This window comes from Aspergillus saccharolyticus (genome assembly GCF_003184585.1).
Source record: "Aspergillus saccharolyticus JOP 1030-1 unplaced genomic scaffold BP01scaffold_20, whole genome shotgun sequence".
Classification (NCBI taxonomy): Eukaryota; Fungi; Ascomycota; class Eurotiomycetes; order Eurotiales; family Aspergillaceae; genus Aspergillus; species Aspergillus saccharolyticus.
The window spans coordinates 405,071-425,781 of NW_020290630.1; the positions used below are offsets into that span (position 1 = coordinate 405,071).

General features: G+C 52.9%; 8 protein-coding genes across 8 annotated transcripts; 4 read left to right on the forward strand and 4 right to left on the reverse strand.

Moving 5' to 3' along the window:
• Positions 1–3,603: 3,603 nt before the first annotated feature.
• BP01DRAFT_366600 (uncharacterized protein) lies at positions 3,604–4,322 on the reverse strand (the record flags this gene model as incomplete). The annotated part of the gene is made up of 4 exons (XM_025576411.1): positions 3,604–3,630; positions 3,683–3,709; positions 3,790–4,042; positions 4,093–4,322. 4 exons carry the CDS (start codon positions 4,320–4,322, stop codon positions 3,604–3,606), a joined length of 537 nt encoding a protein of 178 aa, XP_025430456.1.
• Positions 4,323–4,513: 191 nt separating this feature from the next.
• On the reverse strand, positions 4,514–6,010 carry BP01DRAFT_357781 (HAD family hydrolase). Its single transcript, XM_025575280.1, has 4 exons — positions 5,730–6,010; positions 5,594–5,615; positions 5,391–5,500; positions 4,514–5,211 (listed from the first exon to the last, which is right to left on the reverse strand). The coding sequence occupies exons 1-4, from the start codon at positions 5,827–5,829 to the stop codon at positions 4,724–4,726; spliced, it is 720 nt and encodes a 239-aa protein (XP_025430457.1). The 5' UTR covers positions 5,830–6,010; the 3' UTR covers positions 4,514–4,723.
• Positions 6,011–6,149: 139 nt separating this feature from the next.
• On the forward strand, positions 6,150–8,031 carry BP01DRAFT_321440 (putative GTP binding protein). The gene is made up of 3 exons (XM_025572729.1): positions 6,150–6,248; positions 6,302–6,396; positions 6,454–8,031. The coding sequence occupies exons 1-3, from the start codon at positions 6,236–6,238 to the stop codon at positions 7,978–7,980; spliced, it is 1,635 nt and encodes a 544-aa protein (XP_025430458.1). The 5' UTR covers positions 6,150–6,235; the 3' UTR covers positions 7,981–8,031.
• A 403-nt stretch (positions 8,032–8,434) lies between these two features.
• cbfA (putative CBF/NF-Y family transcription factor) lies at positions 8,435–10,088 on the forward strand. Its single transcript, XM_025575281.1, has 3 exons — positions 8,435–8,908; positions 9,009–9,142; positions 9,388–10,088. Exons 1-3 carry the CDS (start codon positions 8,714–8,716, stop codon positions 10,001–10,003), a joined length of 945 nt encoding a protein of 314 aa, XP_025430459.1. The 5' UTR covers positions 8,435–8,713; the 3' UTR covers positions 10,004–10,088.
• Positions 10,089–10,399: 311 nt separating this feature from the next.
• Positions 10,400–12,236, reverse strand: BP01DRAFT_298514 (putative SIR2 family histone deacetylase (Hst4); the record flags this gene model as incomplete). The annotated part of the gene is made up of 2 exons (XM_025571916.1): positions 10,400–11,796; positions 11,888–12,236. 2 exons carry the CDS (start codon positions 12,234–12,236, stop codon positions 10,400–10,402), a joined length of 1,746 nt encoding a protein of 581 aa, XP_025430460.1.
• Positions 12,237–14,140: 1,904 nt separating this feature from the next.
• BP01DRAFT_321447 (mediator of RNA polymerase II transcription subunit 16) lies at positions 14,141–17,876 on the forward strand. Its single transcript, XM_025572730.1, has 9 exons — positions 14,141–14,573; positions 14,631–14,973; positions 15,028–15,747; positions 15,801–16,020; positions 16,071–16,190; positions 16,243–16,353; positions 16,405–16,674; positions 16,731–16,862; positions 16,921–17,876. The coding sequence occupies exons 1-9, from the start codon at positions 14,431–14,433 to the stop codon at positions 17,691–17,693; spliced, it is 2,832 nt and encodes a 943-aa protein (XP_025430461.1). The 5' UTR covers positions 14,141–14,430; the 3' UTR covers positions 17,694–17,876.
• A 427-nt stretch (positions 17,877–18,303) lies between these two features.
• On the reverse strand, positions 18,304–19,272 carry BP01DRAFT_366606 (60S ribosomal protein uL29; the record flags this gene model as incomplete). Its single annotated transcript, XM_025576412.1, has 4 exons — positions 18,304–18,324; positions 18,435–18,660; positions 19,058–19,197; positions 19,270–19,272. 4 exons carry the CDS (start codon positions 19,270–19,272, stop codon positions 18,304–18,306), a joined length of 390 nt encoding a protein of 129 aa, XP_025430462.1.
• Positions 19,273–19,592: 320 nt separating this feature from the next.
• BP01DRAFT_392706 (putative vesicle transport v-SNARE protein Gos1) lies at positions 19,593–20,690 on the forward strand. The gene is made up of 3 exons (XM_025578166.1): positions 19,593–19,896; positions 19,961–20,074; positions 20,168–20,690. Exons 1-3 carry the CDS (start codon positions 19,831–19,833, stop codon positions 20,663–20,665), a joined length of 678 nt encoding a protein of 225 aa, XP_025430463.1. The 5' UTR covers positions 19,593–19,830; the 3' UTR covers positions 20,666–20,690.
• The last annotated feature ends 21 nt before the right edge of the window (positions 20,691–20,711 follow it).

Here is a 20,711-nt window from a genome sequence, read left to right on the forward strand (position 1 = left end):
AGCCGGTAAGCTCGACTGGGCCTGCAGGTCGATCCCTCCCACGAAGGGCATGGAGGCGAATCCCTGTCTGGGTATAAGGTTGACTTGGCACTGGGGGATCCTCCTCTACTGCCTGTGAGCCAGAGCCCGGGCAGTTTGAATTTCCAGCGCTTCCATTCCCTTGGGTCTGATCATTTGCGTCCGCCGTCTGTTCGGTGGGCTTTGCCGGTCGGCACCTTTAGCATGCGACAATCATTCTCCCGTTTGAGATATGCAACACAAACTGTAGAGGTATAGATGTTCGCGCAGAGGTACAGGGCTTGAGCTTGAGGTACCACTGATGCCAGCACCGGTGTCTTGGTTGGTGCAACTCAGCCGTTCATTATTCCTTGTAAGGAGAACCTGCAGCGCCACAGTGCAATGGAGTGGCGGTGCTGAATGAGTTGAACAGCGTCAGCCACTGTACCCACTTTACTTGCCTGAATCCTGAGGCCTAGATCTGGATAGAGTGAAGCTGCTGCAGTAGTGCAAACTTACCTGAACCACTACTGTGAATTATCACTCCCCTCAATTCAGAGACTTAGCTAGATCATCGTATCAGGATCGTGTCATCCTCTGAGAGTGAGCCCAAAAAAAGCACTGCGAGAAGATTTGTCACTTTGCCGTCCATTGCTCGGTCCATAGACTATGGATCTATGATCGTCCTGCTATCCCTGCTCCGTGGTCCAGGCATCTCCTTTCCTATCACTCTGTGACTGTGTGACACTGCTCAACGCTTCAGGGCGGCAGCCACTTCTCTGGTATCCCTTGCTAAGTTTCAATGTCGACCAGAGCAGTGGCAACATGGCCTTGTCAATCGACAGATGATAGCACCAGGGTATTCCGATCTCGTTCATTGCTGCCTGAAACAATGCTCTTGTAACCATTGAGCCCCGGTTCCTTATCTCCTCGGTGGTCATGGTCTCTTGCTAATCTGATCTGGACAGTTCAGGGAGCTCTTGATCGCCATCATCGTCCTGTGTTTCGCGATTCCGTCCCGCAGAAACGTTCGAGAAACTGTGTTCTTCCTGGGAGCGCCGGGCTGAGAGGGGAAAAGGAACATGCAACCCCCCAAAATTAATTCCAGGGAAGCGAAAAAGCTCAACCCTTGCATAAAGCGTCAGACAACCACCTGAGCGCTCTCTCGTCTGAGAAACTCGGCTCGATCTTAAGCCGGAGCTGCAGCAGAGATCATGACGATCCACACGGACCTCCGCCGCAGATTCGACATGTCTACTTTCCAGAACCTGATCTGCTGGTTCGGTCAACGAGGCAACAAACCTCTTGGGACTGGCGATCTGCAAACACCGCTGGCTACAATGAGACCGGTCTGATACCTTCGTTGGCTTCTTGGCTTCCCTGGAAGTTGTACCGAAGTCTGCAACTTTGACTCTGCTCGTGTTCTTTCAATTGGGTGTGGTCTTTGAGATATGGTCTCTTTTCAGGTTGTACTCCGTAGCTTGGTCGCATTCCAGTCTCGCGTACTGTACGTCGGACCGGCCTTATCTGCACCAAATGCATCTCCATCCAGTCGGGTTACAGCATTCGGTCTGAATGGGTTGGAGAGCCAGCAGCTAACAGTTTTACCGAGTCGGTGAAACTGTGTGGGCTGTGGAGTGCACTGCAGCAGCCACCATGCAATAAGTCCGACCTTTTGTTGCCAACGGTTCGTTCTTTTTTCCCCGAATCCCCCATTGCTGTTTCTTCCAAGGTACACGGAGGGGGACTTGGTTGTCATGGACCGATGCTCTGGGGACAAGACACAAACGCACATACATACATGATACATCTCCGGCCCTCCATCTCTCCAAGTTTGTCGGTGAGCACGCCGTGGCGAGCGAGATGTTCAACAGTCAGCCGTTGAACTTAATCTTCTGAAATTGGTCGACAGCATCCTGAGGAAACTTCCTAATTCGCTTCAATGAATAGGATCTGTCAGGGTAGGGCTTGAGCGGTATTTCTTTGTTTGTGATTGTCTGGTTGGTGAAGGTGGGGGAAATCAAGCACATTGCCAGCCTTGTTTCTCTTCTTCTAGTCGGATAATATTCTGCCATTCTTCATCGGGGTGGATCCATCGGGACCATTGGCATTGACTGGGTTACCCACTTATTGGAGGGGACTTTCTCGCAGTTGAAGCTTTTTCTTTTGGCTCCCGGAGCGGAATACTTTTCTGTCTGTCTTACCCACCATGGGGGCATGGGACATGCAGAGAATGTTGAAGCTCACCGCTGGCCATCCATCACCGCAGAAAGTGCAGGAAACGCCTTCGGGTTTTCGAGGGGACCAATGCGGGCCACTGCTTGGGGGATTCCCGGGACAGGACATCGGGTGAAGAGGCAGCCCTGCTTTCTATGGCTGTCTTTGCTGACTCGGTGATCTCCAACAAGAGTGTTGTGTGTGTTGGTGTTCCGAGTGGGGTCTGAGAACAATCTGGATGAACTTGTACTTCGTAGTATACAGTAACTCATCGCCCCCTCTCTCGTATCATCCTACTTCACTTGCGAGATGGGTCTGTTTGTGAACCAATGGATCGTAGGGTTCTGTTCAAGTATATACCCGAAGTCCCTCCATTCTCTCCATCATGATCCCAGCACAATCCGCTTTGTAGTACTCCGTATTGAGCACACTAGCACCTGAGTTACAGGCCGACGGGCAAGGGTACAGTATACACAATTAAACAATGAGAACAAACACGGTCCCCACAACAATAACCTACAATACCCTTGTCATCCTCAAACCACCAAAGCATAAGCAAAAAGTGTAAGCACATACGTACATGGCAAATGGACACGAAGCTACACACATACTTAACATGAATTCGCCCCCGGAACCAGTCAGTGAGCATACTGTAGTCATTCAACCCAGTATCCCTGATTCTTTCCCTTCCCATAAACCACCAAAGCCAAGCAGAGGGGCAACTGAGAGACCGGCTCGGATCCCAATCGCCACTTAGCTGGAAGGCAATGGCACAGAGACGCAGAGGGGGGGGTGTGAAAGCTGCGTTCTGTGGGAATCCGTGCCTTTGTCGTTCTGGTAGTGTTGTCTCGTCTGTGTGTGCGTGTTCTGCGCCCTTTGTAGATGAGTATAACGTGGCACACATATTGTGTTTGCCACAGCCAGTGACTTTTTCATGTTTAATTGCTGGAAGACCTCCTAGAGGAAGCGAGAGGAGGCTAGGCTCATGGATGGTATGATTGTAGGGCTAGTTGGTCCGTTAAGTTGTGCTATGCTCTATACAGCGACGTTGAAATCACCTCCACTTGAGCCAACACGTTCTCTTTATTGTATAGTAGTCATAGGTAGCAACGCTAGCTAGCTTACATTCTGTGGCAGTACCTCATTCATGTCTACTGCCTTCACGAGACAAGCGAAAGAAGTCTCTATCGCTGAGCGCATAGTGGTTCTTGGAACTCATATCACCCTGCCTGTAGCCCCATGTATGTTATTAATACTACCTTATCCATCGTCTTCCTTCCCGTAAGACAGTTCGATGTCGATGCAATAGATCCGCTTTCTCCCGTTCACCTCACGGAAGGGTTCTGCTCTCACTGGATTATGTTGTTCTTCAGCCTCCTGCTCATTCGACTATGTCGCAGCGCTGGGATCCACAGTCTATCACAGTGATTTTATCGCGCACGGCCATATAGACTAGGTACCTACTTACTTTATTGGTCAGGAAGCACCGGGCAATCTTGTCTTCCAGGCAATGTTAATGTCAATCTCTATCCTTCACATTACCCATATAAGCTGACTCCCAAGCCACGAGCATACTGTCGACACCAAAGGCACCTCATGGTCCATGTACATCGCGTGTACAGTACTATGCCGACTACTTGACCGTGGGGTATGCGAGGCGCTTCCTTGTATAGCTTGGCGTATCCTGCAGAAGTCTTGAGGGGGACGGGAGTCTCCTCTATGAGTTGAGATATCTGAGTCCCGTGTTGTCTTGGAGGGGGTGGAATGTGTCTTGTATAGTAGTGACGGGCGTGGGTTGAGCGTATGGTGTAGGTTGCGTGTGAGATAGCTGTAGGTGTGGTATAATGCAGAGGTACGTGTAAGTGTAGCTATACTCACGTATACGGGTAGGTATAGAATTGGGAGTAGGTGTAGATATGGGTAAAGGATATACTACTGGTATTAGTATAGATATAGATCAGGTAAAGAAGAAGGGGCGTGTAAAAGACAGCACGATAAGGCGATCCCTCTCTCACGAACATAATCGTAGGGATGACAGGGTCTACCAACACAGACACGAATTGAACAGAAGCGGACAGCTTCAGTGACTGATGCAGACGCTTCAACATGGTCTAGTTCTTTCTGGTGCAGTCTGGTCTGGTCTAGCCTGGTAACTTTCATATCTGCTGTAGTACAGGTATTCCAGAAAGTGGTGCAGTAGCTACGAGAGCCAGACAGGTACATTCGGAAATCATAGGTCTCTAGAACGGATGTCTCCCTAGATATGACTGCATCGGCATCGTGCCTAGATCAGTCGGTGTGGGTATGTTCTCGCTGGTTTAGTCTATGTCTCTTGTGGTGATAACTATGTATGTACAATGTACCTGTGGTGAAGCTCTGTGTCTATGCAACAACAAAGATACGGCAGTGGAGATCGAATCGAAGAGAGCCTCAAAAGGGCAATCTTCATTCAGCGTACGTCGCACACTACTACTCGCCTTGCATCGAGCCCTCATCTCTATCTATGCATCTATTCTCGCTGAAACGCGTTCCGCACCTCCAGCTGGATCCGTCCGTCCACCACGCCCTTGACACTGATGCTCCGCAGGTCCTCGATGATCACATCCGCCCCGGCCGCCTGAAGTTGCTCCAGCGTGTGCGTCGATGTCAATGCAATGACCGTAAACCCGGCCGCCTTGCCCGCCTTGATGCCCGAGGGTGCATCCTCCAGCACGACCAGCGATGACGAATGCTCCAGACCCAGGCGTGTCCGACCCAGGAGATAGCACCGCGGGTCGGGCTTGCCCAGCTCGACATCCTCGGCCACCACCAACACATCCGGGTGTGTGAGCTGCAGCACGCCGAGCCAGCCCTCGAGCAGGGCGCGCGTTCCCGATGTCACCACGCCCCACCGCGCGCCAGCCTCGTCCAACGCTGACAGCAGGGACCGCGCGCCGGGGATCTCAACGGCGTCGGATCCATACTCCTTGGGGATACAGCCTTCGACATAGCTGACGTCTGAAACGTTGAACCGTTGTCAGCGCTGTGTTATTGTGCTTCGTTTGGCTCAAGGGTCGCGTCACAGTGGTGGCGGGGGGGAAGGGTCTGTGCGTGGAGATCGTGTTGTTTCCAGGGCAAGGCAAAGTCCGATCTGAACCGTGTGGTGATGCGCATGTACAGTCAAGAAGAAGACTTACACTCCCAGTTGGCTTTGCTCGGGTCATACAGTTGCAGCGTGTCGATGCTGCGGCGTCCGTGTGAAGTGGCCAGGATCGTCGCGGGGTCGACGCCTAGCTCAGCGCCAATCCTGTCAATGGCGACATTCGCCATGATTAGCCTTCGCTATTCCATGAGTTGTACGGGGTGGTGAGGATTGTAGAGAGAACGGGACTGAACTAACTTATGCCAATGTTTCACGATCGCTGATGCGGGGGGAGAAGAGAAAGATCAGAGCGTCAGTTGCGATCGAGCGCGGTTCAAGTGTGCGACGATGCGGGTCATAAATAGAAGTATGGCAGCAAAGCCGGCAGGCTTACCATCGGTCGAGTCGACGATCGTGCCGTCAAAGTCAGAAAGGACACCGTCAAAGGTGAGGATTTGCGGAGGGGCAGAGAAAGAGCCGGTTGAGTTGGACATGATAAAGAGCGGGGTCTAAGTAGGACAGCAGACGGGTAGTGCAGGAAGACGGGTCTAGAAAAGAAGTAAGCAGCGCTAGATAGCTGCTGTACAGGCGAACAAAGTAAAGAGCGGACAGAGTTCGTAGCAAGTTGATAAACAAAAAAATAAGCCGAAGAGCAAGTCTGTGGTGATGCGATTGACGATCGGGATGGGGAGATAAAGTGACCGATTAGGCGATGGTCCCGCGCGGGCAACACACGCCTCGGAGATCGGCCAAACATGATGCCGGTTATCTTAGCGCCAAATCTTAGCGGCACAAAATTGTTGTCCGCAGCGACTCGATTTTCGCTGGCCTGGCAGATCAATCGCGAGGCTTGAACCTTTTCTGTGGCTCTGTGATTTGTTATTTGGCAGGTTCTTCAAGATGGTCAAGCTCGGTAAGTTGCATCGAACCTGTGTTGCTAACTTGCAAGAGCTGACTTCTTCGCAGGCAAAAACTCCAAGCGGGTGCCCGTCCGCTTGAGGCACAAAATTGAGAAAGCGTCTGCGGCGAAGCAGCGCAAGATGAGAAAGCTCGCCAAAAAGGTAAGACATTCCTGTATGTCTCTTTGGTCATATTGTCGCGGCTAATGTAGCTTTTAGAACCCCGAATGGCGGTCCAAGATCAAGAAGGACCCGGGTATTCCCAACCTCTTCCCCCACAAAGACAAGATCTTGCATGAGATCGAGGAGAAGAAGCGTCTGAAGGCGGAGGAACAGGAACGCATCCGGGAAGAAGCCCGCGCTCGCCGTGCCGCACAGAAGGAGTCCGGAGAGCAGGGTGCCCAGGCTGGCGCCGTGATCGACGAGAACGATCTTCTCGATGACGAGATGGACGAAGACGATTCGTCGAACCCCATGGCTGCGCTGCTCGCTTCTGCCCGAGCTCGCGCCGCCGAATACAGTGACAGCGAGGAGGATGATGACGAGATGGACGATGACGACGAGGATGAGGATGACGACATGGAGATGGATGAGGAGGGCGAGGAAGCTGGCGCTGCCCTGGAGGCCATCACCGCTCCTTCGCTGGCGGCACAGTTGACTTCCAAGGAGAGCTCGCGGAAGGCCTTCGACAAGGTGTTCAAGCAGGTCGTGGATGCTGCCGATGTCATCCTGTATGTGCTGGACGCTCGCGACCCCGAGGGCACGCGGTCCAAGGAGGTGGAGCGCGCCATCATGGCCGCCGACCGCGGCTCGAAGCGGTTGATCCTGATTCTCAACAAGATCGATCTCATTCCTCCTCCGGTTCTCAAGGACTGGCTGATCCACCTCCGTCGCTACTTCCCCACTCTTCCCCTCAAGGCCTCCAACGGCTCGGGCAACGCGCACACTTTCGACCACAAGCAATTGACGGTGAAGGGTACCTCGGAGACCCTCTTCCGCGCTCTTAAGACATATTCACAGAGCAAGCAGCTCAAGCGATCCATCTCCGTTGGTGTGATCGGCTACCCCAACGTCGGCAAGTCGTCCGTCATCAATGCTCTGACGGCCCGCATGAACAAGGGCTCCAGCAACGCCTGCCCTACGGGCGCCGAGGCCGGTGTGACCACCAGCTTGAGAGAGGTCAAGCTGGATAGCAAGCTCAAGCTGATCGACTCCCCCGGTATTGTCTTCCCCAACGCTGGCGAGAAGAGCAGCAGCAGCAAGAAGGGCAAGAAGAAGCAGGAGGAGCACGCTCGTCTGGTTTTGTTGAACGCGGTTCCCCCCAAGCACATTGAAGACCCGGTCCCGGCTGTGTCTTTGCTGCTCAAGCGGTTGTCCACCTCGGAGGACCTCGTCGCCAAGTTGCTGAAGGTCTACGGTGTGCCCCCTCTGCTCCCGTCTGGGGGTGACCAGACGCACGACTTCTTGGTGCAGGTCGCACGGAAGCGCGGACGTCTCGGCAAGGGCGGCGTGCCCAACCTGGAGGCTGCGGCCATGACCGTCATCACCGACTGGAGAGACGGACGCATCCAGGGATGGGTCAACCCGCCTGTGCTGCAGGTGGTGACGACGCCGGCCGACGGCTCCGCCCCTGCTGCGGCTGCAGGTGTGGACACGAAGAAGATTGTGACCGAGTGGGCGGCGGAGTTCAAGATCGAGGGACTCTGGGGCAACGGTGAGGGCGAGGATGAGGAAATGGCTGAATAGACGATTTTCAGGATACCAGGCGTTATGGTTCATAAAAGGTAGATAATTGAGCATGATTTCTTCTACTGCTAGTAGCTTGGTTTATCGTAATCTAGTAGTCACACACGGAGTACACCTACGGACGAATGATGGCCGAAAGATTGCCGTCAATGAAGGGACATGTCATATTGTTTGTGCTTAATTGAAGATATATAAACGCGCACGATCACCAGTAGATGCATCATTGATGTGTGCACCCAATTCACGACTATTTGAACCCAGCGCTGCAAACATGATAATTTGAACACGAATTACCACTCCCGATTTCTTGTAAATATCAATCAACCAGACTAGATGCCCTCTACATCATGATGCTTTGTCAGTAGGAAGTAGACCTGACATTCAGCAGGGTCAGCTTATCGCCACCCACCGATAACCCCAGCGAAAAGAAACGGATTTGATCCACCACTGCGCGCCAACTCTTCCCATCGCGACGCGTCATTCGCAATTTTCTTTCCTACACCCACCTTCACATCCCAGCACAATCGCTCTTTGTTCGGATTGGATTGGAAGAAGTACTTAGTTCGGACCTCAACCCGTCATAACCGAACCGCTTTATTCACGATACCCAGACTGTACGCCAGGGGGAGAGAGATCTCGAAACGCAATACAAACTCGACCTCAATCGCAACCATCCACTCATTCACGGGACAGTCTTCACCCACCCACCATCCCCCCTGACAAGAGAGAAGCAATGGCCCGCAAATCCGCCTCCAGCACAGCACCAGCACCAGCACCAGCAGACCCCTCGCGCTCTTCACCCACCCACTCCCCGTCGCAACCCTCCTCCCCCCACCTCGACACCGCGGCCGCCGCAGCAGCGACAGGAACAATCGAAGCTACCGAACAACAGCTCAAAGCCCGCGCAGAAGCAGGCGTAGGCATTGAGGTAAGCTGCTCTCCCTTCCCTTCCCTTCCCTTCCCTGCTCTGAGTTACCCTCCCCCTCATCCAAGTAACAACTCTATAAATCTAACATGAATCAAAAAAGGACTACCTCCTCCCCCGCTCTCTGACCATCCGACTCGCCAAATCCGTCCTCCCGCCCAACACCTCCATCCAGAAGGATGCGGTATTAGCTATTCAGAAGGCAGCGACGGTGTTTGTTTCGTATTTGAGTTCTCAGTACGTTTTTTTTTGCCCCCTTGTTTCCTGGTCATTTGTCTATTTATGTGATAGGGTGGAGGGGGAGAGTCGGTTTGTTTGTGGCTTTTGGGGAGGTGCGGTGTTTGGCCTTTTCGAAATGGGGATAAGCTATTTCTCTCCTCAGACGGGACAAGCTATTTCTCTTTCTGGACAAGCCATCTCCCTGACTGGGACAAGCTACCCTCCCTCCTAGGACAAAGCTAACCATGTTTCCTACCTAATAGTGCCAATGAAGCAACCCTAAAACGAACCGTCGCGCCGTCGGACGTATTCAGCGCGATTACGGAGCTGGAGTTTGATTCGTTCCGGGCGCGCCTGGAAAAAGAGTTGGACATGTTTACGGAGTTGAAGGCTGGGAAGCGAAGGGGGAAGAAGGAGGGTCCGTCGAATGCGGCTGCGAGTACGGCTCAGGAGAAGAGTGCGGCGGGGGCTGATGTTGAGATGGAGGACCAGGAGGATGAGGATCGCGGGGCGAAGAGGGTGAAGAGGAGTGCTCCTGCTGGCACTGCTGCTGGCGCCGTCGGTGAAATGGCGGACGAGGATGAGACGCAGGAGGAGTCGGGGCGGGGGGATGGGGATGGGGATGAGACGGAGGAGGTGGAGGAGGTTGACGAGGAGGAGGACGAGGAAGAAGATGAAGAGGAGGACGAGGACGACGATGAAGACGAGGAGGACGCTGATGAGCACAAGGAGGAGGAGGATATTGACCGCGTCGAGGACCTCGATGCCAATGATGCCAGGAATCGCGCCCGAGTCATGAACCCCGATGTGGACGGGGATGAGACGGACAGTGAAAATGAGTCTGGGCCGGGGAACCAGCTGAGAGGGGAATTGGGCTAGATTTTCCATGCGTATTTTCTCATGATGAATCTGCATTGATATGCCTGCAAATATAAAGTACAAACGCGTTTGGATACCCAAGTCAGCTACCATGTGATCATCCTAATACTCCTACTGTAAAGCATCAGATAACTCTGCCGCTGGCAACGCAGCTAGCTGTCTGTCATATTACACATTGATAATACAAGCGAACCCATGGGCTCGAGGTAGAAATAAACTGGTCTATGCTAGAGCGGCCATAGCCGTCCAGCAGTGAATGTGCCCGCGGACCTCCTCCATTGCATGCCGAACACCCGAACGCCTGCACTCCGAATAGTCTATCATTGGTATCTCCTGGAACAAATCCGAACAAATCCCCAACTGAAATCCCGCAAAATCATAACATGAAGCCAGTATTTACGCAGCCGGCTCATTAAGGAGACTGCTCATCCCGTTGGGAACGGATTTGGGCGAAATGGTCTCCGCCTGATGCCAGCGACCGCTGCTCCGAGGAGGCGGCGTCGACTCGCCCTTACCCACCAGGCGAGGAAACATCGGGCCATTGTTGCGCGCAGCGCCTGGAGGCAAGGGAACCATTGGCTTGTTATCGTCCTTGTCCAGCTTGACTGCCTTGTCTGCTTCGGCCGTGGACTTCTGCGCCTTGGTGACTTTTCCGAAGTTGTTGATCTTGTTGTTCTTGGCCGGTTCCGTCTTTCTCGTCCGCTTCTTCGGGACGCTTTTCTTGGGCGCCGCCTGCTTCGTTCCAGTGGTTTTGGAAGCTTGCAGGACGTCTTGCAGACTCCGGCCGCGGCTGGCGGGATTAGGACAGGCGGTTCGGGAGAGCGCCTTGGACAGATCCTGGGAAGTCTCCTCGTCGTGGCTGGACGATGGCGTAAGGAACCCAGTAGGCGTGCGCTGCTTCTTCCGGGGCGTCTGGATGACAATCTCCACTTCTCCTTGCTCACCCTTCACCCGCTCGGCCTCGGACAGGTTGCACTCATCAAATACCTCCTCTGGAGCATCCCAGCGCTTCAGATCGACGAGTCGAGCCACCTCTTCGCAGTCCCCCTTGACCATCAAGTCCCAGCAATCCTCAAATTCTTTCCCGCTGGGGGGTTCGTTGTTGATCCACATGGTCACCCCATTGCGACGGCTCCGGATCACCGAGCAGAGACTCTTGACTAGGCGACGGACTCCGGGGATTTTCAGACTAGTGCCAACCACAATCAAAGCATCCGGGCGGGAGCGAATGTCTGCGTTCATAACCGAGGTGATGGCTTCTTCATCCGGGTTGTGTTCGTTGTAGAGCACGAGACGCGGTCGCATCTTGCCGATCCCGTGACTTCGCTGGCCCGTGTCCATACGAAATTGGTTGTTGATGACGCACTCCGGGCACTCCGGGGCATCCGGCCGATCGAACAGACTACTGTCGAAATTACTCAAATGGCGGCACTTCTGACACACCATTTTCTCGAGGCTGCCATGCAATTGAATGGTGCGCGGCCAGGGCGCTTTGACGTTGAGAGGAATTTGAGTGGCCAGCGGCGGCATAGAGGTCTCGATCCCATCGATGTTCTGGGTGTACAGACGCGTCAGGCGGTTCTCCTGGCCTAACCGGGCCAGCATATGGTGGAACGCGGTGGGCGAGGTGTTGGCAGCCTCCTCCGAGAGCGACCGCACCATATCCTGGAAAGAAGCGGTCAAGGTTTCATCTTGGTACACCGCAGCATCAAAAAGGAGCTTCCCCGAAGCTTTAAGGTTGTGTTTCTTTTGTAGGGTTTTGAAGAGACCATCGGTGGAGCGAAAATCGGGAACTGGGAGGATCGTAAGTTAGAAGCTGTCTTTGAAGAGGATATTATAGGTAGGGAAGGGGAGGGTGGTGAGAAGGGCAGAAGGGCTGCATACTTCCTGCAGAGGTGGAAATGCCAGCACCGGCAATAACAACGATCTTGCGATGACGACGGATAGTCTTAGTGAGATAATCGATCTGCGATTGCTGCTGATCATAGGAGAGAGATGCGCCCGACGATAGGTCAAGATGCTGAGTGCAGCGTTCCTTGGGGGCGGCCACCCGACGCTTCTTCCGAGCAGGCGGCAAGTCGTCTTGGCTGCGGGCGGCAGCACCACCACCACCACCACTACTAGTAGCCTCCTCTGTTTCCTGCGATGGGGGCGGCGACGGATAGAATTCTGGTGGTGCAATGGGCGAAGGAGGAGCTGAGCTCAGGCTGGAACAATCCGAATCATCATCCATACCAAGCGAGGCCAACTGACTGTGTGGGATGGAACACGAGGAATCGAAGGAGGTGGTGGAGGTCTGGGATCGTGAAGTGGGCGCCATCTGGTCAGGCCGGAAGGACGTCGAAGAAGAGAACCGGGAACACAAAAAAAGTTGAATGACACGAAAAAAACGGCGGCTGGTCGACAGTAGCAGCGTTTTGGACGGAAGTTGTCGGGTACTCGTACTAGAGATCCGTGGAGAGTAGCATCGAGGACGGAAGAGAGAAGTGGAACATCAATTGAAGACGAGGAGAGACCAGGAAGGGGGGGCGGGTTGAAGCAGAGAATTTAATTCCCTTCCAATCGTCCAATCTTTCTTTGTTGAGAGGGTGGGAAAGGAGATTGACAAACGACCTGGAAGCGGACACGGAGAAGGAGTAAAGATCTTTCAATTAGGGGGGGGGAGAATAGATGGAAGACAAAAAAGAAAAGACGAGCGACTCAAACAGAGAGAGGGGGAAAGAAGAGAAAAGGCAAGAGACAGCACAACCACCAACATGAAACTGAACACTCAAGTCCCTGTGACGATTTGGGGAGGGCAAGGGAGAAGAATGATGAGGTCAAGTGGGAAGTGGGATGAGGATGATGATGAAGGACAACACGAAGGGAGAAGAAAGAAATCTAGCCAGGAGGATTGAAGAGGAGCTGGAACACCCGTCCGGCGGCTGGTCAGATCCTCTCTTTCTCGCTTGCAGCGTGTTTATTTTGACCCACGGGCAGAGCAGAGCCAAGTTGACGAAGAAAGGAATAGATAGGGCTCAATGGTGGGTGTCGGTGATAAAGCGGGGGTGGGAAGACAGCAACGGTCGGTATGTTGCGAAGAATGTATTGACGTTGACGGAGATGGTGAATTGTAGATGTGGTTTGAGAAGTTTGCGATGCTGTGATATTATATCTATCATCCATATCATCTCATTGAGACGGAGAGCGTCGTTGAGTTACTAGGAGGTACTGTACTAACTACGAGATGTTGAAGCGGAAGATGCATGGAGTAACGAAAACTCTGTAAAGCCATACACAGTGGGGAAGTGTGTTTCCACTATGTTGGGCAATCTCGTTACCAGACTCTTACGCTCGCCAGAGACCTGTGGTTCGATACTCCCGTGTCTACTTCTCCCTCCTCGCAGGCTGATTGGCGGATCCGACATCGATTTCTATACTCCGTGGTCTGGCGCAGTACCAGCAGTGAGTGCTGATGTTTCTTCTCCGAAGGTCGCCCGGTCGCATTGTGTCTCGGGATCTCATTGACAATTCATCAACTGCGAGCGACATGTTTCCTGGACAATTGTTCTCAATCGTTGCGACTTGTTGCGTGTTACTGCAGTGGTCACCGTACTCCGTACTCACTACTACTGACTGCTGCCCGGACCGCGTCCGCTTCCTATGATTCTCCAACTGTCACTGCTAGTAACATCCACAACATGCCTCCCTTCGCATTGACCGACTCCTAACACACCATAATACACTGCGACGCGCTGGGGGACGTAGCTCTTACCTCAATGGCAGACGCCACAATCCGTCCACAACTACGCGACTGAACACCTGGAACAAATCCTTGCATCCCCACTCAACTGCAGTAGCATCATCTTGGAAGAATTAGTGCTGATAAGTTTCCATAAATTGGGTTGGGAGGTGTCTCCCCTGCGCACACCTGCTCTCTCCATCCATGGGGAGGAGTTGGAAAGGCTTGGATCAGGGTTGATGATGTCGCGTGAATGGAAAGTGGGGGAGAAGGCTGTGATTGGCTGATTGTTGGCCGGGCTACCACTGGCACAACACATGACCTCACATGATTATGCTGACTAAGAGTCTCTGGGGTGGGCTCCACTTCCAGCTGGTTAGTAACTGGACTTACAAACTTACTAACTTAACATATCATGAGAAACATCTTTGATTCATGTCTGTGTTCGCTCTGTGTGAGTGAAGGTGGAGTCTGAGTCTTGCGACCTTGCGACAGGACATGCAGTAATCTGCCGATGAATGCTGTGTTCATTAACTTCTGCTACTGCTCTGCCTGACCCCTGCTAGTCATTTCCCCCCACACCCTGTGGTGACTTGTTTCCCGGGGTCTATCGCATTGAAACTATGCTGTCGGGCTAGTGCGATATCGCTCTCCCCCCTAGCCAGTTTAATCATCATTGTGAATTAACAATCTTCCCCCATACATCATGCCCCTGATGATGGAGGACGGTATCAATGTCGATGATCTTTTCGGGGAGCCTGCCTCCCTTGAGCTGGGGTTGCCATCTACCACTTCCACCAAAGGTCTGGCCGAGCGCTTGGATGAAATGCGCTTGCTTGGTTGCTGTCAGTGAGTCGGCTACCCACCCTGAAGCCTCTATCAATCTTTACTGAAAGCTCGGTTTAGGAAAATTGCATGGTCAAAACTAGGATGTATTGCCTACATTGCTCAGGACCCCTCCAAAGTATATGTCCGTTATCTCCATTGTCAGCCAGCGGATGGCAAATGGGTGCTCAGCGACGAGACGCCCTTACTGCCCGTCACAGAAGCCCATGGAGGTACGGCCTTAATGCATCTGAGTTGGAATGAGTCTGGTTCCGAGTTAGCGGTGGTTGATTTGTCTGGCCGACTCTCAATCTATTCTATTCCAATCGCACTCAACAGTGTCAATAGCCTTCGACCGCCGTCTCTGGAGCCCGACGACAATGCGCAGGTGGTCGGCATGCTGTGGTTGAACACCCAACGCTCCGTAAGCACCCCCGCGAAACCTCTATTAATATACCACGATGCTAACCGGCTCCAGGTACATGCATTCTACCAAGCCGCCAAAGTACAAGGTCGCTGGGCGTACTCACCCTATCGCCGTCGACCAATTGGGCCCTTTCACCCAGCCAACAAGGCTGCATTGGTCTACATCACCAGGTCGGGGATGATCAAGCTTTTGTATCAGAACCCGGATTCGAAGTGGGCTGAAATATCTGCCGAGTTGAAGAACACCAACTATTCAGACCGGTTGTTGACCCATGCGGCCTTGGTACCAACTCAAGCCGGAATTCTCGTGGCAACATACTCGACCTGCCAGAAGATCTGTGTCTACCGAGTGCTGATCAACTGGAACCCTCCTCAATTTGACCCCGCGCAGCAGCCTAGACAAACCCCAACCCAATTTCCAGTTCCCAGCTTTCGTTTTGTGCATTGCAAGGTTGAGACCTCCTGCAATGTGCCTGGTCCCGTGCGTAACAATGGGGACCCTTCCGACGACCTCCAACAGCCTTTTCCTAATTCTCTCTACTGTCTTACCCGCTTGGATATCATTCTTCCAACGTCCGATAATGCTGCAGGGTCCTCTGCGACCCCCTGGGTTGTGGCTACATTTTCAATCCTACCTCAAACAGCCCCCGATCACCCGCACCAGCAGGGTCCATCAAGTATCATTGTCCGGTGGCAACTCGAATCCGCACCCCTGGTTCTCCATCCTAAGTTTGATGAAGTCACGACGAAGAAGAATAGCATGCAAATGAAGGTAGGTTGTGGAGTGGGCGCGGATCTGAAATGTCGAGTGCTAATGGTGTCCAGCCCAATGTTGTGCTCAATCGGTTGGAAGATATCCTCTGCGACCGATACGTTGTATCGATTGATCACATCGAATACGCCAATGTTGTAGCTGTGACCCACGATGACAGCTCTGTTGCTTTCTACGATCCAAAAACTATGGCTGCATTTAATGGAGTCGATGACGCGAACACGGTGACTAGTCTGGCTCAAGCAGGGTTCCATTATTCTCAAGACACTCCAGGTCGGTAATTTGGTTATCTTATGGAGGATATCGCTAAACACCCTAGGTAGGCCTTCATATCAGCTTTTCGCCCAGTGCCTGTGCCGCTGTGATGCTAGACAGCAGCGGACACATACAGCTTAGAGTGATGGAACACTCATATGGAGCAGACAACGGGCTTTACGATGAGAGTACGTTGGCTTTTTCTATCAGATTGAATCTTGCGCTGATGTCATGGTTCAGACAACTTCTCAGCCGCTATCGCGGCATTGACACTAGCATTTTGTCGCGGCTGCGGAAGTGAAGTCAATACGGACGATGTCCTGTTAATATTAATACGTCAACTTTCTCCAGGTGAGTCTGCTGTCATATTCATAACTACAGAAATGTCTAACGAGGGAATAGATGCGCAAACGTCATTCATCAATGAAGTCTATCGTGCATTACCCATAAACTGCAATTTCACCGAGGAGCAAGACAAGCTGATGAACCACCCGTACATCCCCCGTTGCCTTAGCATCCAAGCAGCACTGGGCAATAAGGGTAAATACCAGCAACGGAGCTTCGCATCTTCTGTCTCCTGGTCTATTCTCCAGCTGCGCCATGCTTCTATTCTCTACCCATTCTTCTTTCAGTATAATAAAGGGATCCAAGCCTCTGAGCCCCATGACCCTGGTACGACCCCTTTGAATACTCAAAAAGCCTCTTTACTGACTGTCTGATAATCACAGATGTTCTTCGCATGGTGCTTGGTAACACTAAATGGGCTCTTGACTTCTTACTCTACATCCTAGACGAGCTGTTCAACCTTGCCGACGAATTCGAAGATGTGTCCTCCGATCAGGAGGCTTTCAGCCAAAAACGTAAGTCAGCGACCTCCCTTCTTTGATTCTTGTTGCTAACGTCAATGCTTCATATCAGTCAAATCGACCAACTCCCTCTCGCTCATCATTCTCCTCTCCAGCATGTCTCGCTCCTGCCTCCGCTTCATCTGCCGCGGCCTGCGCGGCATTCACGCTGGTTACGCCAACGCTCCGCTAACCGGCGACGCCCGGGTGTACTACTCGGGGATCTGCCAGGCTGTGGAAACCTCGCCCGCTGCCATTGAGGTCTACGAGAAATTCCTCGCTGGAGTCGACTCCGCCGTCCGCCACGCCTATCACGGCGCCGGGTTCGGCGACGCGGAACGCCCGGGCCCCGAGAAGGATTTACTGGTCAGCGGCCGTATTTCCCCGGTCCTGGTGACCGCGGTATCCACCATCCTACGGCAGACGATCCCGAGTCTCCGATCCGATGTCAACCGCATGGATATCTACATGCGTGACTACAGCTGGCTGGGACTGGACTCGGACCGCCGCACGAAGCTGTACCAGCGCACCCGCACCCTGGATATCATCAAAAAGAGTCCCGTCCGGGTAAGCCTCGCCGCAAATGGTACGGGACAGTCCTTAGCTGGTGGCAGCAAGCAGAAGGACGGCCAGGGGGCGGCAGCGGTAGCGGCGGGCCAGCCTGTGAGGCGGAGGTGTGTGCGCTGTTGCGAAGTGTCTGAGGGGTCGATTCCGCCGCGCTCGGTGCTGGCGTTCCGGATGATCTTCAAGTTAGGCCATTTGAGGGCTTGTATCTGCTGTGGGATGTGGGTGGTGGAGTTGGGGTCTGGGTCCGGAGAGGCGGGGAGGTCGATAAATGCTCACTAAGATTCGGTGCTGTGGATGGACTCGTAGGGTAATGGGCTGGATTGAGATGTTCAACCGGATATCCGCGCGAGGTGAAGAGCTAGGAATATGATATATGATCTAGGAGTATCAAGATAGTAGGTCACGAGCGTTGTACATATATAATAATCGTTCTTGGTTCTACAGACTGGGACGAATCTCCAGACTCGAGGACCTTGACGGCACCATTCAACATTATTACTCATCAGTAAAAGAACTACTCTCTACCCAAGTGATCAAGAAAGAAAGAAAAAGATAAAAAAAGGTATATCATGGTCATGTAAAGCCTTTCATTGAAAGGGGAAGTGAAGAGAGAAAAAAATAAAAAAAAAAGTTTATGCAAAATCGATTTTTTTGCATCTTACTTTCCCGAAGACATCAACCAAAAAGAATCAATCTCTAGAAATTTTTTATTTCTTCTCTTCGATCCCTAGATGGAAACCGGACATGCCTTTCCCACCACAAGGTGTGCTAGGTCATCAAGCCCCCTAGCGCGTTCATCATCAATTTTTAGCAGAACAAATTGACGTGTTCCCGTTTCAATAAAGAAAAACAAACTCCCATCCCAGCCGCGAAAAAGGTTTCTTTACATTTAAGCCTGTGCCCGCAAACACTGATTAGTATAAGGTCTGGTTTTTGGTTGTTGGCTTTCTTAGCCGATCCTGCGCCCATTTGGGGCAATGGGAAGCAGCGGCAGGTTTCTTTGCTGAGGGAGAGCCGTACCTTAACAGCGTACTTGCGCTGGGGGAAGTGGATCTCCTTCTTGCGCTGGCGCTCGGTCTTGAGGGTAGCCTCGTGCTTGGTGAGACGGCGGCGGATGGCGCGGGTCTGCTTGGCGCGGAGGTCGAGGGGAGAGTACTTCTTGTTGGCGTAGAAGAGACGGAGCTGAGCGCGCTGGTTGGCGTTGATGACGGTGAGGACACGAGCGATCGACTTGCGGACGTCGTGGCTGTAGTGGGTTCGATATCAGTATTTCATCCTTTTTGGAGCTTGGTTGATGTGATTCGAAATTTGCGATGCGGAAATTGCGCCTGGGTGGTTTCGACTCTTTTCCTCTCTCTTCCTCCTCTTTCCTGGTCATTGTCGTGGTTTTGTGGGTGGTAGTTTGTGGGAAAGTTAGAGTGTGGTCGTCTGTTGGCCGATTGTTCTCGTTCCTATCCTTCTTCTTCTGCAGCTTTCGTGTCCTCTCGAGTGTCGTATCCTCTGTCGGAATTGTCGTGCTATCCGTGTAACCGAAAATCCTCCGTCCTCATGTCCTTCGTTCCCATCCAGGTCGCAGCTCCCGCATCACAGGCAAAAATCACAAAGGAACAAAAAAGACAAAACAACGCAGGTGTCAAACGCACATTCTCGTGGTCTTCGACGAGGCACCGTTGGCGATCTTCTGGACACGGAGCTGGCTGAGCTCGGTCTTCAACTCCTCCAACTGCTTGGTGAGGTCATCCTTGCTCTTTCCCCAGAGCTGACCAGCCTTGACCTTGGACGACTATTGCGGGAGAAAAGATGAATATCAGTTTCTGTCTTGTCTTGATTCTGGTTTAAACAGCATCCAACATACCATGGTGGGCGGCTTCGTGTCGGTATCGTAACGGGTTGTCGACGTGAAGGGGATTGAAGATGGACCGGGTCAATTTGGTGATGGTCGTTGTGGGACTAGGGTTTGATTTTTTCTGGGTGTGCGGGCGGCTTAAGCGGGCACGTGATGTGGCTGGTGGTTGTCCTGCAAAAGTGTGGATGGTGGAGGATGATGGCCTTAGGCCTGGAGGTGAAGGCGGTGTGATTTGGGTGCCTGAGTCTGCAGTGAACTTACCCTCTGGCGTCCTTTGGTAGGTCAAGATTGGGGCGCCCCCGACGGCGGCGGAGACGGAGGGCGGCGTCATCCTCTCTACTCTCTCTGTCTCTGTCTTCCGTCTTAGTCTCTCCCAAAGCTCTACTCCGTAGACTCCAGCGACTGACTACGGAGGATATCAATGAGACTGTCGGGTTTCCGCAGGTCGGACGGAGAATCTTCTTAATTTATGACTACATCTGCCTTTGATAACTACCTCCACCTTTAAAACCTCTGCTTGGGATCACTTACCTACAACTACAAATACATTGCCGACCCTCTTCGTCATTCATGGCTACTTCCACCGGGACCGGCTGGGCACAGCTTCGGCAACAAGCCCGGTCACTCGAGACTCAGGTACGTTTGTCGACATCTCCGGAGGACTGTGATAAAATATTGACTCCAGCGATAAACACTCCAGACAGAGAACCTCTTCCATACCTACTCGCAATACGCCGCTCTAACCAAACCACCGCCCACTCCCTCCGAAGAAGAACTCCGCACCGAATCCCAGCTCCAAGACATTCTCGACCGGGTGAGCATACATCCCCACCCTCCCACCTAAATAATTTAAACCATCTTCAAATAATCAAGACCCTCTCACACTAACCGAAAACCAAACCCCCAGCGAGAAACCCTCATCACGCAGCTCACCCGCCTCCTCGACAGCGAAGCCACCCTGACCTCCTCCGCCCTCAAGCAAAATAACCTCGCCCGCCACCGCGAGATCCTCGCCGATCACCGTCGCGAGCTCGCCCGCCTGACCGCCGCCATCGCCGAGGCCCGCGACCGCGCCAACCTGCTGCACAATGTCCGCAACGACATCGACGCCTTCCGCTCCGCCAACCAGACTGAGGCTGACTACATGCTCGAGGAGCGCGGCCGCATCGACGAGAGCCACAATATGATCGACGGCGTGCTGAGCCAGGCCTACGCCATCAACGAGAACTTCGGGCTGCAGCGCGAGACGCTGGCCAGCATCAATCGGCGGATTGTGGGCGCGGCGGGCGCGGTGCCGGGGATGAATGCGTTGATCGGGAAGATTGGGAATAAGAGGAGGAGGGATGCGGTGATTTTGGGGGCGTTTATTGGAGTGTGTTTTTTGGTGGTGCTTTTGTTGAGATGAAAGATGAACTTCATTTCTGGTGGGTTGGCGGGGAGGGAGGGCCGGG

Excerpts from the sequence above, each read along its gene's own strand:
- BP01DRAFT_357781 (XM_025575280.1), bottom strand. The coding sequence starts at position 5,829 with ATGTCCAACTCAACCGGCTCTTTCTCTGCCCCTCCGCAAATCCTCACC. Across the intron at positions 5,501-5,593 it reads ATCGTGAAACATTGGCATAA|GATTGGCGCTGAGCTAGGCG; the intron begins GTTAGTTCAGTC and ends CGCCATTGACAG. Across the intron at positions 5,212-5,390 it reads GAGCAAAGCCAACTGGGAGT|ACGTCAGCTATGTCGAAGGC; the intron begins GTAAGTCTTCTT and ends TCAACGTTTCAG.
- BP01DRAFT_321440 (XM_025572729.1), top strand. Across the intron at positions 6,397-6,453 it reads TGAGAAAGCTCGCCAAAAAG|AACCCCGAATGGCGGTCCAA; the intron begins GTAAGACATTCC and ends TGTAGCTTTTAG.
- cbfA (XM_025575281.1), top strand. The coding sequence starts at position 8,714 with ATGGCCCGCAAATCCGCCTCCAGCACAGCACCAGCACCAGCACCAGCA. Across the intron at positions 8,909-9,008 it reads AAGCAGGCGTAGGCATTGAG|GACTACCTCCTCCCCCGCTC; the intron begins GTAAGCTGCTCT and ends GAATCAAAAAAG. Across the intron at positions 9,143-9,387 it reads GTTTCGTATTTGAGTTCTCA|TGCCAATGAAGCAACCCTAA; the intron begins GTACGTTTTTTT and ends CCTACCTAATAG.
- BP01DRAFT_321447 (XM_025572730.1), top strand. The coding sequence starts at position 14,431 with ATGCCCCTGATGATGGAGGACGGTATCAATGTCGATGATCTTTTCGGG. Across the intron at positions 14,974-15,027 it reads GGTTGAACACCCAACGCTCC|GTACATGCATTCTACCAAGC; the intron begins GTAAGCACCCCC and ends AACCGGCTCCAG. Across the intron at positions 16,675-16,730 it reads CTCTGAGCCCCATGACCCTG|ATGTTCTTCGCATGGTGCTT; the intron begins GTACGACCCCTT and ends TGATAATCACAG.
- BP01DRAFT_392706 (XM_025578166.1), top strand. The coding sequence starts at position 19,831 with ATGGCTACTTCCACCGGGACCGGCTGGGCACAGCTTCGGCAACAAGCC. Across the intron at positions 19,897-19,960 it reads CCCGGTCACTCGAGACTCAG|ACAGAGAACCTCTTCCATAC; the intron begins GTACGTTTGTCG and ends TAAACACTCCAG. Across the intron at positions 20,075-20,167 it reads TCCAAGACATTCTCGACCGG|CGAGAAACCCTCATCACGCA; the intron begins GTGAGCATACAT and ends CCAAACCCCCAG.